The 14,241-nt window shown below is 32.2% G+C and overlaps 1 protein-coding gene across 1 annotated transcript; it reads left to right on the top strand.

Moving 5' to 3' along the window:
- The first annotated feature begins 6,671 nt into the window (after positions 1–6,671).
- TBL1 (trichome birefringence-like protein (DUF828)) lies at positions 6,672–9,881 on the top strand. Its single transcript, XM_022295761.2, has 5 exons — positions 6,672–7,869; positions 8,284–8,476; positions 8,585–8,778; positions 8,879–9,037; positions 9,147–9,881. The coding sequence occupies exons 1-5, from the start codon at positions 6,887–6,889 to the stop codon at positions 9,487–9,489; spliced, it is 1,872 nt and encodes a 623-aa protein (XP_022151453.1). The 5' UTR covers positions 6,672–6,886; the 3' UTR covers positions 9,490–9,881.
- The last annotated feature ends 4,360 nt before the right edge of the window (positions 9,882–14,241 follow it).

Genomic DNA, 14,241 nt, shown 5'->3' with positions numbered 1-14,241 from the left:
AAAAAAAAAATCACATATTACATATTACATTTTAATTTCATAGCTCCACATTTACTAATTTAAATAAATATTAAATAGATCGGTCTCAAAGAAAATACCTTCAAATGTTAGAGTGTCTCACTATTGTCAAATTGTATCTTCTACTGTGGTTCGGTTGCTTTTTGTATAGTGTCATACGAGATTTGACATTAAATTTAAAATTTTAATTAAATGATTTTTCACCACGATTCTATTAGTTTTATTATTCCAGCGTTCAATTTTATTTATAATTACGCATGTATCCTGTTATTATTACTTTTTATTTAAGATTTACTTTTATTGCTTAGTTAGTTTATTGTTGGGTCTTATTTTGCAGCATGAAGTCTTAAATTAAATTACATATTTAGTCAAGGTTGTGTTTAGATTCAATTTATTCCTTATAATTTTAAACGTTAACTTAATGGTTATGACCTATTTACCTTCAATTTAATCCCTATAATTTATATCTCGTTTAGTCCAATCAATATAATTTTACAAGTTTCATTTCGGTCTTCGTAATTTAAAATTTTGGTCGAATATATTTGTTGTTTGTTGTCTTTGTCAGATAGAAGAGGAGGCTCAAGCTAAATGCAACAACATTATATAATTTGAATTATTTTATCCTATAAATTAAAAGTATTAAAAGTTTAGGGATGGGTGCCCCTCTGGCCCACAACTCAACTTTTCAATCCACACGATGTATCTTATTTGCAATTAAAAATCTGAGAGTAATAACGGTTCCATTATAATTCAGGATTATTTTTCTACTTTTTTGTGTTTAGAATTTAACCTTTATTATTGGTAATTGATTTTGTACCTAGGAGGCTTCCAAGAAATTATGATGAGAGGACCAATTATCTGCCCTAATTTGGCTACATTGAAAATGGGAGATATAAGAGCCAATCTTGAAGACAAATTAAACTAAATTATTCAAATTTTGAACTACCAAACTTACACAATTCAAAAATCATGTTCCTTGTTTAATTTGTATTTTTCAAAATATCTTTCAAATTTAGTTTCAAATAAAAATTTAAATTTCTTTATCTTAAAATTAACTCAAAATTTCAATTTTCATATATGACTTTTTATCAACTATTCGGCCTTGATTATTGATCATCATAGCTTCTATTTTCTATTTAACCAGCTATAATAGAATTTAATAAAAAAAATAATTTAACAAGCAGCTAAAACAGAATCTATTAGGGTACAGAAATATAAAAATTGATTAAAAAAAACATAATATATATAACAGAATCAAAATTTGTAGAGAAAAGGATGAGAATAATTATTTAGGGTCGAGCATTAGAAAAGAAAGATCGTATGTGTTAAAGAGAGTTAAAATATATGGATGTAATAATCTAGTTTTAAAATTATTCGAATAGGATTTAAACAATAAGTTTTACTTCCCTATATTCTAAAAAAAGTGGTCAAAATTAGTATGATTCAACGGTAATTGACACTAAGGGTGAACATGATACCCCGACAAACCGCCGATCAAAATAGGTATGCAAAATGAGTCCTAAAAAAATGGGAAAAATACATTTTTGTCGCGGTTTAAGGGAGGTATAACTAATATTCACTTGAATTTTTAATAATTAACGACAATGAAATCAATTTGCCGTTGCAGAGGGAAAAAGTTAGGACTAAAATTTAATGGGTAGAAATATAAAATCAGATTTGGATAAATCCATTAAATGTTGGAAAAGTAGGTTGGTTCGGAAAAAAAAAAAAAAACCTATAAGGGCAAAGTTGAAAAGTCTAACAATTTTTTAAATCTACTTAGTTTGGCTGGTCTTGCAAAATACTATACTATTAGACATTTTTTCAAACGGGTGTCCAAATTTGGCCGCCGCCCATGTAAAATACATAGGTGTAACATGGGCTTCAAAACAGGCCCAAAAAACAATAAACTGTGCCCAAATCAAATAATTTAACACATAATGTCTTGGATGAGCTATTTTGAAAACTTATTTTTACAAATGTTGCATATTTACAAATTTTACAGTTTTAGATTTCTTGATTTAAAACTTTTTTCAAATATCAAATTTGTCCTCATTTATGACATTTATATTTATTATAATTAATATTCCAAATTTGATTTTGTAACATTAAATTATTATAGGGCCTAAATCAATCATTCTCATAATCCCCTAATTCACTCGTTAATATATTATACCAAAGAATGAAATTTATTACAAAATATTCAATTATTCTGATAATCACTAAATTTACTTTTTAATATATTCTACTAAATAATGAAATTTATTACAAAATATTTTTTCATTTCATTACAATTTTGGCCAAATTTCAATAATATAGTCATTATAACATACACTTGGATGGAGATATATATTAATTTATATTGAGATATAAACTATATCCGACAACCTTTTCATTTATATGGAAATATAAACTATATCCGGCTATAAACTTAAGCAACATATACTTAACAATGGTGATATAAACTATAGCTATTATAACATACACTTAACAGTGGTGATATAAACTATAGTCATTATAACGTACACTTATATGGAGATATAATATAAATTTGGCTATAAAGTATATACGACTATATCCCTCTACAATTAACAAACAAAGCGAATAACCTACAAACCTTCCGGTCAGCGACTAAACAATGATCGGATAAACGGAGGGCTCGGATGGTCGACGGGCGGTCGGCGACAAAAAAAGAAACCTTGGAAACGGACGGAAACAATGGACGGGAGGCTAGAGACGAAAGAGAAGCTAAATGGACTGTTCCGACGATGAAAAAGAACCGAGACGGCGGCCGGAGACGAAGGAACGCAGAGGAAGAAGAGGAAAAATTCATACACCTTTGGTAAGCGAGAATATACAGACAAAGGAATGGACGGAAACATAACGACAGAGGAAGAAGAAAAGCCGGAGGAAGGAGGTTTTCGAATTTTGGGATTTGATATGTTTTACTTTTGGAAAGTCTAGTTAGGTAAAATTTAAGGGATTTAAAATTTAATTAATACTAAGGTGAGATATAAAATGATATATTAGTAAATTGGGTGATGGGTACCATCTTAAATGGTTGTTTCTTGACAAAATGTAAATTTTATACAATTCAATCATTTTGTGTAATTATATAGTCTCTAAATTTAAAATTTCAATTATTAATAATATGGAATCAGGAAGGCATGCCTTAGCTATTAATGAAATTCAAAGCTTAAATCATATAAAATTAAATGAATCATCCTGCCAGCAAAAATCTTTAGATTTAAATTTCGAATTCAATACAAAACCTAGATTCCCTCGATGACACTATATAAAGAGCATTTTAGCCACAATAGAGGACCTAATTTTGAAAGACGAAACATTTTAATATATATTCTCGCTTACCAAAGGTGTAAGAATTTTTCAATATACAATTTCAATTGTTTTTTTTTTCTTTTTTTAATTCAAATTTCAATTGTGTTGGAACTTAAGAGATTGAAAGGTAATATTTGTCTCATCACTACGTTCCATTGACTCAATTTAATGTTTTACATAAGCTCTATTTCTATTGCTATAAATATGTATTTAGATTTTAATTTTTTAACGTAAAGTAATTTTGTTGTTTCTTTAGAATAATAAAAGCATACATTTAAGAAAAATTATCTAAATTTTTTTTTTTTTGATTCCATGAATGAAAGAATACAATTTGGATTATTATTATACAATGTGCATATACTGATGGAAGGATTTCCTGAGTCTGAATAAATTATTCCACAGTCACCATGGCCATGGAGGACGAAACTTCAATTTGTGACCGAAAGCTCACCACCGTTTTGAGCATCGACGGCTGCGGCGATGGTGGCGGAATCAGAGGCCTCATTCCAGCCACCATCCTCACCTTCCTCGAGTCTGAGCTTCAAGTAATTAACGACTTAATTCATTAATTTGCCTTGTTTCATATGCATGTATAACTAATATTTACTTGAATTAATTTTTGATATGTTTGCAGAAACTCGACGACGAAGATGCAAGGATGGTAGATTACTTTGATGTGATTGTCGGAACGGGCACGGGTGGACTGGTGACCGCTATGTTGACGGTGCCAGATGAGAACAGGCGCCCATTGTTCTCCGCCAAAGACATCAGAGATTTCTACCTCGAACACGGTCTCAAAATCTTTTATGAGATAATATTAACGATGAATTAGTCATTTCTATCCACAATTCTTTTATGAGATAATAAACCTTATGTTAACGATGAATTTTTAAAAAATGAGAAATAATACTTTTGGATACAAAATAATATAAATATAATTTTATTATACAAAGTTGAAATATTATATTTAATAAAAATTGAGTTATTTGACTTCAATACGAATTGACAAAAATATTTTCAAAAAATGAAGATACTTTGAGAAAAATTAAAACTTTTAGAAAATTTCTAAATTGATCAAAATAAGTGGCTGTACTTTTTAGAGTCAAGATTATTAGGTCTAATCTTTCAAAAAAACAAAGAAAAAATTCGAACTAACCATCTAATCATGCAAAAATCATTGTATGCTAAGCTGAAAGCCGTTTCCAAAACAAATCAAAATCTCATAACAATATTTTTTGCTTTTTTTTTTGGAAAAAAAATCTTATTCTTTTAAATATACTTGACAAATGACATTTTTCCTTAAGTATTTATCTAATATCTAAGATGAAACTATGTATAGCAATTTTTTTAATTTATTTTTTTTATAGGATATAATTAAGTCTCCACGTGCTGGAATAAGTTTTGATAAAATCCGGGCATAATCGTGAATTTGAATTCAAATATTTTTATGCCAACTATTATCAAGAGGCTCTATAAATATTTGTAAGTAAAGGTGAGAAGGTGTCCGAACTTTGTGATTTTTTTAGCACATGGAACATTTCCGTACCAACAAAACTATCGGAGTGCTAACTTCCGAGAGATCCCGTCTTACTTAATATTTCCGGTAAAAACAGAATATTTAAAAATAAATATAGAAAATCATTATTGTTAATTTATTATTATTATTATTATTGTTATTATTTGATAAAATATAGAAAATTGCAGATTTTAAAATCTAAACAGAAGTGCATTACATCTGGACTGCGATTCTAATTTGAAATTCACAAAATTCGACTCCCAAATCTCATTGGTGTTGCTGTACCCGACTGTTGCGGAATGGATTGTGACCGTCCAATAACAACGCGTCATATAACCCACCGCCACGTCACCACGTGGAAGGAGGACGAGGACGGCGAGGCAAGTGACGGTGAACTCGGAGCAACAATACCCAGATCTTGTTCGTACGCGTGGACACCTGTACGGAATAAAATATTAATAGATCGCAGATTTTAATTAATTAACTATTAACTATTTAATTTAAAAAGGCAGTTACTTAGTTAGTCTAAGTGCTAAGTAGTAGTAGGTAAGTAACAAATCGACGGGGCCGTTAAGAAACGGAAAAAATGCGGGATTGAGATTAATTTCAAGGGCTTTCTAAAATAGTAAATTTTGAGTTAATTACAATCATGCCACTATCACCTCTTCAAACCTCACACTGTCTCACACTCTAATCTAATATGTTTATTTAATTGTTTACTTTGTTTCCTACCAAACTTTGACTAATGACAGATTTTGCCACTGTCATCTTTCTCCCGTTAATATTTTTATTTAGTTGTTTATTTCCAGTTAAATTTATAAAAATCATTTTTATGGCCCTTCCGCCCTATATCTCTAGATTTTAAAATCTCCTTATCGTCCATTTAATTAAACTTATTTTTTCTTCTCCATACAAAGTCCTCTACAACATTCGATACTGAAAACATATAAGAATTAATTTCTAAGACATGTGGTCATTGTGAGGTCTGAACACACACTCTCTCAATTTATCTTACACCAATGAACCGCCATGACCGTTAAATTATATATATAATTGGATACTAAACAGAAAATAGTAATTGATTATATTTTCTTGAGTCAAGTTTTCTCTATTTTGTAACCTGTTTTAAAAAACTCATGACCCTACTATCTAGTGAGTTTTCACTATTAAATCTTCGCTATTTCATCTTTTTTTTTGAAATCCAAATTATGCAATTGATAATTGAAAAAAAAATCACACTTAATAACTATTTCATTTAAAAATATATGTTCTTGATACTCTTATGTTATTTTATAATCCACTCCTTAAAGATACACTTGTTTTCAAATAATTCAAACTCATATAAAATTTTAGATAAAAATAATAAGGAAATACTTGAGTTGATAATGGTAATTGTAATTTGATTAGTACATTTATTATTCCAAAAACAAATTATCATCCCGAAATTATTCTATTTTTAAATCTCAATAGTCATTATGATAGATTAAAAATCATTAACAAGATCCCCGGAGGGAATATCTAGAATTATCCGATAGTTCTGGGATCATTTTATATATTTTCGAAAACATACGATATCGACACGTGTCCTCAAAAGAACAAGTTTTCCGTGTACAACACGATTCGCGTGCTGGGCGCAGTGTCACTGTACAAATATTCTCCAAAGGCGCAACGTATTTGACGGTAGTGGCAATTTCGTAATTAAAAGCCAGATTATGGGTTATTAAGTAAATTAAAATACAAGATTAGTATAATTTTATATTTATATATTTTTTTAAAGTTGAAGTGGATTTGGCGATTTTCGTGTCCCCAAATCCGTATGAAACAAACGTCCTCGTCCACTCGATGAACTCGTAAGACCCCTACCCACTCTCTCTCTAGTTTCTCTCTCTATCACGGACTTCACTTCTCACTCCTCTAGCCCACTCTCTCTCTCTCTAGAATCGTCTTCTTCATTCTTGAGAAACCAGGAATTGAGGGGAATTTGAGTTTTGTGTGTGCGTGGTGTGATCCGCCATGGCTGATGTGACCAAGTACCAGCCCATCAATGGCGGAAATCTGGTTTCAGACGTGAAGAGCCTCTTCTCCATTCTCAAGACCAGGAGAACCATGGCTTTTGCATATGGGTTCATGTTTGCTTTCGTTGTTTTCACTGCTTTTTTGGCGTTTAATCCTTCTACTACCACCACTTTTTCTCCTTCTTTCTCCAGTATTTTCGGCGGCGGCAACTCTGTTACCGGTAATTCTTCTGATGGGGCTTCTGGATCTCGGTACTCTTCTTTTTTTTCTTATTTTTTCCCCAATGGTTCGTTCGAGCAGAGCAATCGGGTGGTTCCTCCGCCGGCGCCGGAGGCTAATTTGTCTAGATCTAGTAATGCCACGGTTCAGCCTCCCGTCGTGGACACAGAGCCGCCGCGTGTGAAAAATCGTACGGAAGTTAATGGTGATCAAACGAAACGAACGGTGGTGCCGGAAAATCCACCGGCTGGAAATCAGACGCTAGGTTTGCCAGTTTCTCCTCCGACTGCAATTCAACCGCCGACCGACGCGGCGAAAAACGATGCTCAATCTACGCAAGTTTCCGAAGTTCCGAACTCAAATCAAACTAAATCGCTGCCGGCCAAAGCCCCTCCAGTGGCGGACGATCAGGTTAAGAGTTCGGGGCTGAAATCGATTCCGTCGCAGAATAGCAGTTCTAAGACAGAAGAGAAACAAGTTGCGGAGGGAACTTCGCCGGCGAATTACACGGCTCCATTGTCGAAGAAACAGAAAGGCGAGATGAGTCCTGATTCTGGCGAATCGGCAAAACAGAATGATTTAGAGTCTTTGAAGAATTGTGATTTTTTCGATGGAGAGTGGGTGCCGGATGATTCGTATCCACTTTACAAACCTGGTTCCTGTGGCCTTATTGATGAACAGTTCAATTGCCATCTGAATGGCCGACCTGATAAAAACCATCAGAAACTCAAATGGAAACCCAAGGGCTGTGATCTCCCAAGGTATGAACCAAAATTTTCAGTGAGTTCTGTTGATAGTTGAATTTTTTCTTTCCAGGTCTTGAGTAACTTTTACTGAATTGAATTTTGTAGTCTGGAATTTCTTGCTCCCTTTTTCTCTTTTAACTTTTCTTTCTGTATGTCGTGTATAGAAAACATGAAAAAGGAAAAAGAATATGTTTGTTCTTTTAGTCAGTTTGGAGGATTTGATGAATCCAAAGCAACCATTTGAAGCCTTCTGGGTTTTTGCTCTCTTAGCTATTCCTTCATCTTTATGTATCATTGCTAATCTAGTTTACTCTATCAAAATTGTGTCAAACATTGTTTGTAGCTCATTGTTAAGGGGCCAATAGTATTCATATGTACTCGGAACGATTGGTTTCCATAATTTAGCTCTCTAATTATGTGGCAATGTAGGTTGGATGGAGGTCGAATGTTGGATATGTTGAAGGGGAAGAGATTGGTTTTCGTGGGCGATTCACTGAATCGAAACATGTGGGAATCGCTTGTTTGTATATTAAGAAACTCGGTTAAAGATCAAAGCAAGGTGTTTGAGGCTCATGGAAGACAGGTATTCAGAGGGGAAGCAGCCTACTCTTTCATATTTAAGGTTGGTTATAGTGTCCTACTTGTTCTTGCAAAAGTATTGCTCTATATTTGTTGAATGTTTATTCATTTGATGTGTTTCCCTTTTGGTTTGGTTTGTATCGATCAATAGGATTATAACTGCACTGTAGAGTTCTTTGTGTCTCCTTTCTTAGTCCGTGAATCGGAGGTGCCGGACAAGAATGGTAAAAAGAAGGAAACATTGCGTCTTGATTTGGTCGGGAAATCCTCTGATCAATACAAAGGAGCTGATATAATCGTCTTCAACACCGGTCACTGGTGGACTCATGACAAAACTGCAAGAGGGTAAGTGTGAATTTGATTTGTTTTTCGAGTGAAATCCTGTTTTCCAAACCTTGGAGACGAAAGCAATAAGTATCATTTGGCAATGTTGAACGAACTGCAGGAAGGATTATTACCAAGAAGGAAGCCATGTTTATGAAGTATTGAACGTTCTTGAAGCGTTTCGGAAAGCTATAACAACGTGGGCGAGATGGGTCGATAGGAACATAAATCCAATGAAGTCCATTGTTTTTTTCCGGGGCTACTCTGCATCGCATTTCAGGTAAGCAAACGAACAAAAGACAGAGTAACTAAATGACAATCTATTTGCACATTGAAACAATCAAACTTCAGGTCATTGTTGAATGATGAATCAATTTTGTGTTTAACAGCGGAGGACAGTGGAACTCCGGTGGGCAATGCAGCAGCGAGACCGAGCCGATCAAGAACGAGACATTTCTGAAACGGTACCCGCCGAAGATGGTTGTACTGGAGAGGGTATTGAAAGGGATGAAAACCCATGTCACCTACCTCAACATTACGAAGATGACAGATTTTCGGAAGGACGGGCACCCTTCGATCTACCGAAAGCAAAACCTAACAGAAGAAGAGAGGAAATCGCCATTGAGATTCCAGGACTGCAGCCATTGGTGTCTTCCTGGTGTTCCTGATGCATGGAATGAGATTTTATTTGCAGAACTATTGCTGAAACAGCAACAGCAAACGAGAACATAGAGGTAAAAAGAAAGAAAAAGTGAAAGTACATAATTATTTATTGGGTTGAGCTCATATAAGTTTTAGAAGATTAGCCCTTTTTTTTCTTTCTTTTTGGGATTATAGAGAGAATCAAACAGCAAAGAAGTCAGATCCAAAGAATTTATATGTTTTTTTTTTCCTTCTATAATAATTTATGAGAGTAGGAAATAGAAAGGAAGTTTGTGTTCTTGAGGAAATCTGCTTGTGGTGAGATGAAATTAATCAGATTATGTTCATGTGAGAGAGAGGATGATTAAAGGATGCTTCCTGGTCAATTCCACAGTTGAAGTTACCATTTGTAAATTTTAAAATTATTTGTCATTTTTTATGTTATTTTTCCTTGAAATAATGCAATCCCTTATTCTGTGCTATTTTTCATCATGAAATTCCTTCTCTGTATTGAGTACGGTCCCTCTCTTTGTCTTTTTGTTAAAATATAATTTTAAAAGCTTAGAGACTAAATTTATAACTTAACCCAAAAAAAAAATTGTAGAATCTTTGGAGATCAAATTAAATATAAAGTAAATTGTGGGGACTATAATTATATTATAGCATTTTGGGTCTCAATTCTTTTACTAATTTTCAAACAGTCTTAACTCCCAAGTGTGACATTGTCAGTCATAGTCCTAATAAGTATGACAATGACTAAGAACTGCATGTGAAGATTAATTTAGAGAATTAATTATAGTGGTGGTGTTAATTACCCTTTTGACCTTTTCTCACATGGGACTTTCTTTTGAGCAACAAAGTACATATTGTTACAACACAAACTCAAGTTACACAAGCTAACTAAAAAACATCTCATACAATTAACTGAACTAACACTCATAAAAATCCCAATAGCTAATATCAAACTTTCATAAGAAAAGAAAACTCAATGGACTAATTAATGACGATATAAAAAAATAATATCGACTCCTTGCTTTGCTTGTTGGGGAATTGATCCATAAGTTGATAATTCCAAATCAAAAACCTACCAAACATCCCTCCATTTAAATTGATAGACACTAATAAGGGGGTGGGGTGGCCGTAGGCGTGGAGGGCATTAAAGAAATAGGCTTAGGATTTGGACCAATCAATTACAAGATTATTGCATTGAAAAATGTGTCCCCTAACATTTTTGTGTTTTGTAATTGACGCGGCTGTCGGCGATCGCTTTTAGGGCGGTCACCGTCACGCATCTTGTCGGCGAGTGCTCCTTTAATTATTCCATCTAATTATTATTTTATATTCCCATTCATTATTCACCCCTCCCTTTTTCGTCCAAATATATTACTTTGGAGTTAAAAGCTTCTATTTCATTTTCATGACATTCTCCATTTTTCAATTTCTTCTACTTTAATCAAATCCAATTCCAATTCAGTTGATTAAGGTACATCTCTCCATCATGGAGTGACTACAAAAAAAAAAAAAAAAAAAAAAAAAAAAATTGTTTGTGTATTGTAAACTTTTCTTTAAAGAAAAATAGTTTCCGCCATAAAATTTAGAAATATATTACATGGTGTCTTTAATTTTGTCAAATCAGATCATTAGACGACAATGAAGATTAATCTTGAGAATTATTGAAAGTATATAGTACTAAATTTGGACACTTAAAAATGCTTTTGAGTCATGGACCCAAACAATATTTTAAGCTAAAATTTTTGTTAATGGTGATAGTTTTCTTGTTTGACGTGTTTTTAGAGATAAATTGGAGTCTGAAGAGAATTAACGTGTGGTATAAAGTTAATTCAAAAGTATTTTAAGATTATTTAATCAAACAATTGGGATCAAATTGATAATATGGATGGTATTTGTATTAGATTATATGACTTAGCTTTTATGGACTTTTTCTTTTTATGACCAATCTTTAGGATTTTGATTTGAAAAATTTGTGAATGACCTTGTTGGTGTGATCCTCTGAGCATGTTGTCACATATTTATTTTTAAAAAAAATGGCTTTTCAATCAATCATTAGGTTGCTTAAGTTAAATAAAGGCAATATTTATGTAACAACCTTAGTAAATATGTGATTATGAAAATTTGAAACTATTTTTAACATATAATTACAAAGAAATATAGAAGCCTATAAATAAGATTTAGCCTCTTAGACTTAAAAATAAGGTAAGATAGTCAAATCTTATAACATGTAAATTAAAAAATCTAGTTTAAGGGAGATGAGACCACTTGCCTCAAAAGTCCACTTTAGGAAAACTAGACAGTGGCTAGTTCACAACTGGGCCTAAGGACTAAATTTCAATTGAAAATAGAAATATTTTTAATACATATAATTACAGAAATGCCCTTAGGCCATTTTGGTGAAAAGTTATGTTTAATAATATCAGGGTGCTTAGAATAAAGATGGACTTGAATTGTGCCTTTTCAAGCATGTTGGCATTTAATGAGAGTATTTACTTTATTTAAAACTCCAATCTTCCTTAATTATAGAATTTATTGAATTTTATGATGGATTAAAAGTTGAAAAACATTTGTCTTAATTTGTGGAGGTCATTAAATATTTTTTTTTTTACCTTGGATAATGATACATGATATATATATAGATTTCAAAATTAAAATGACTCGAATAACCTAAACGACTATTTCAGGGTTGGGTGCATTTAGCTAGGGTTGTTTGGATTGTCCGAATTTGCAACTCCAACAATTAGATTGGATTTAAAAAGTATTTGATCCACATATAACTCAAATATTACATAATTGAATTGGACTAGGCCCATCATGTGGTGCTAAGTCCAACACACTCTTATATTTAAGTCGAACAAATGAGTTAATTTGAATACAATAAGAGATAGAGTTGTGTAACATACCTCCTACACGAAATCTATCCTCCTATTTATAGAAAGAGAGAGTTTCGTCTTTAGGTCTTAGGCCATTTGAATTGTCAATCATTTGATTTCTAGCTATTATCTCAATCATTCTCCAAAATTCATGGATGATTGATGATGTGTAAGCTCCTTGGATAGGGTGTTAGCACGTCAAGCCTCTTAGTTGTGGGGTTGAGTTTGCCAATTTGGCATTTAGGACCTTGATGGTCAGCTCACCATCTCGGCCTCGTGGACTTGGTATCAATTAAGCTCAGCCTACTCGACTTCAGGGCCTTGATGGTTGGCAGACTCAACCACCTCGACCTCTTGACTTTGGTTGTCAGTGCAACTCAAGCACCTCGGCCTCGAGGCCTTAAGCTCAAGCTCAATTGGATTATTTTGATCCACTGTAATACTTTAATTTTGAATATAAAAACATTTTGTTCTATTTAGGATAAATAACTTGTCGAAAATTAATTTTAAAGTTAAAGATAAAATAAAGTTTTATGCAATATTTATGGGCTAAAATTAAATATTTTAAAGGTAGAATCCAAAGTAGGTATTAGAACTTAGGAACTCATTTAAATATTATATATAGATATATATATATATATATATATATTTGAAACGTTTAAATATTAAAAATTGATAACAGTAAAGGAAGAAAAAAAAAGAAAGAGAAAATAAATTAAAGATGGGCCTTTGAAAGTAAAAGTATTAAAGTTGGGCCTTGGATCATCTTTACGGGCTTACCAACATCTCTGCCCCATCAGGAGATAATATTACGATATTAAGTTTAATCTTCTAACTACACTTTTATAAACCTTGTTCAATAAATATCAAATCAATTTTTTTTTTTAGACTGAAACCGACACAATACAAATTAAAATTTACACAATTTGAATTGATAGTAAATTTTAATTGACACAATTCAAATTTACTATTAATTCAAAAAGTAGCCATTTTTTTTATCTAACATAAAATTACATACGAAGGTAACAATTTTTTTTTTAATCTTATTAGTTTTCAAGCCATTTGATTTTTCAGTTGAAGGTAATAACTCTAGTATAAAGCTAGCAAATAGAACAAGGGTTGACTTGTTTTGTTTTTCTTCTTTTTTTTTTCTTTAATGATTTGAAGCGAGCTGTGAGACTTTTTTTATAAAGTCTTGGAGAAGGACATGAGTTGACATAATTGTAAATTAAAATAGTTTGAGAACTCAAACTCAAATCAAACTTTGCAACTAAAAAGTGAATTATCCACTAATTACATCTTCCACTTAGTGCATATCATAAATGCCTAGATTCTAATCTTAGAGAAAATGTTAGGTAAAAGGGCAATTCAATTAGATCAGGGTGAAATTGTAAGTTGTATGTTGATTGATTCTCTCCTATCCGTCGATTATTGTAGATTTGTTTCATCTGCTAACGTAAGAATAATTCAATTGGTCAAAAAATTACTTACGTCTTCATCAAATCCTTCCACTATGCTCTATTTTTCATAATCGTCAAAAGCTTCCTCAAGCTCCACACGTCATCAATTTCGACCTCAAATCAATTTACCCAATTTCTCCACTTCAAAAAAGGAGGTTGACCTAATTATGTTTTGACCTCTTTAATTGATCAAATTGCCCCTATATGGAAAAACGGTTGAAAAGATAACGTTTCATGAAAAATTGTATTGAGAATCATAAAGCCATATGAATCAGAAAAGAAGCAATTGAATCTCTCTAAATCCAAATAATTAGCCCCCAATTAATGATTTAAAATGGGGTTTTGACTTTCAAGTTGGATTGAAGATATATATTTGATCGTATATGATGCGATGGGATTTGCAAAGAAACCTTCTCATAATAACATCTAATCCAATTCTGATTTCGCTTAATAATTTTCAAAGTGAAATGATTGCATTAAAAATTAAAACAAAACAA

Source organism: Momordica charantia (genome assembly GCF_013281855.1).
Source record: "Momordica charantia cultivar OHB3-1 chromosome 5 unlocalized genomic scaffold, Mcharantia_2.0 BLBB01000005.1, whole genome shotgun sequence".
NCBI classification, from domain to species: domain Eukaryota; kingdom Viridiplantae; phylum Streptophyta; class Magnoliopsida; order Cucurbitales; family Cucurbitaceae; genus Momordica; species Momordica charantia.
Note: the sequence above shows the minus strand (reverse complement) of the source record. Positions and strands in the feature narration are given on the sequence as shown.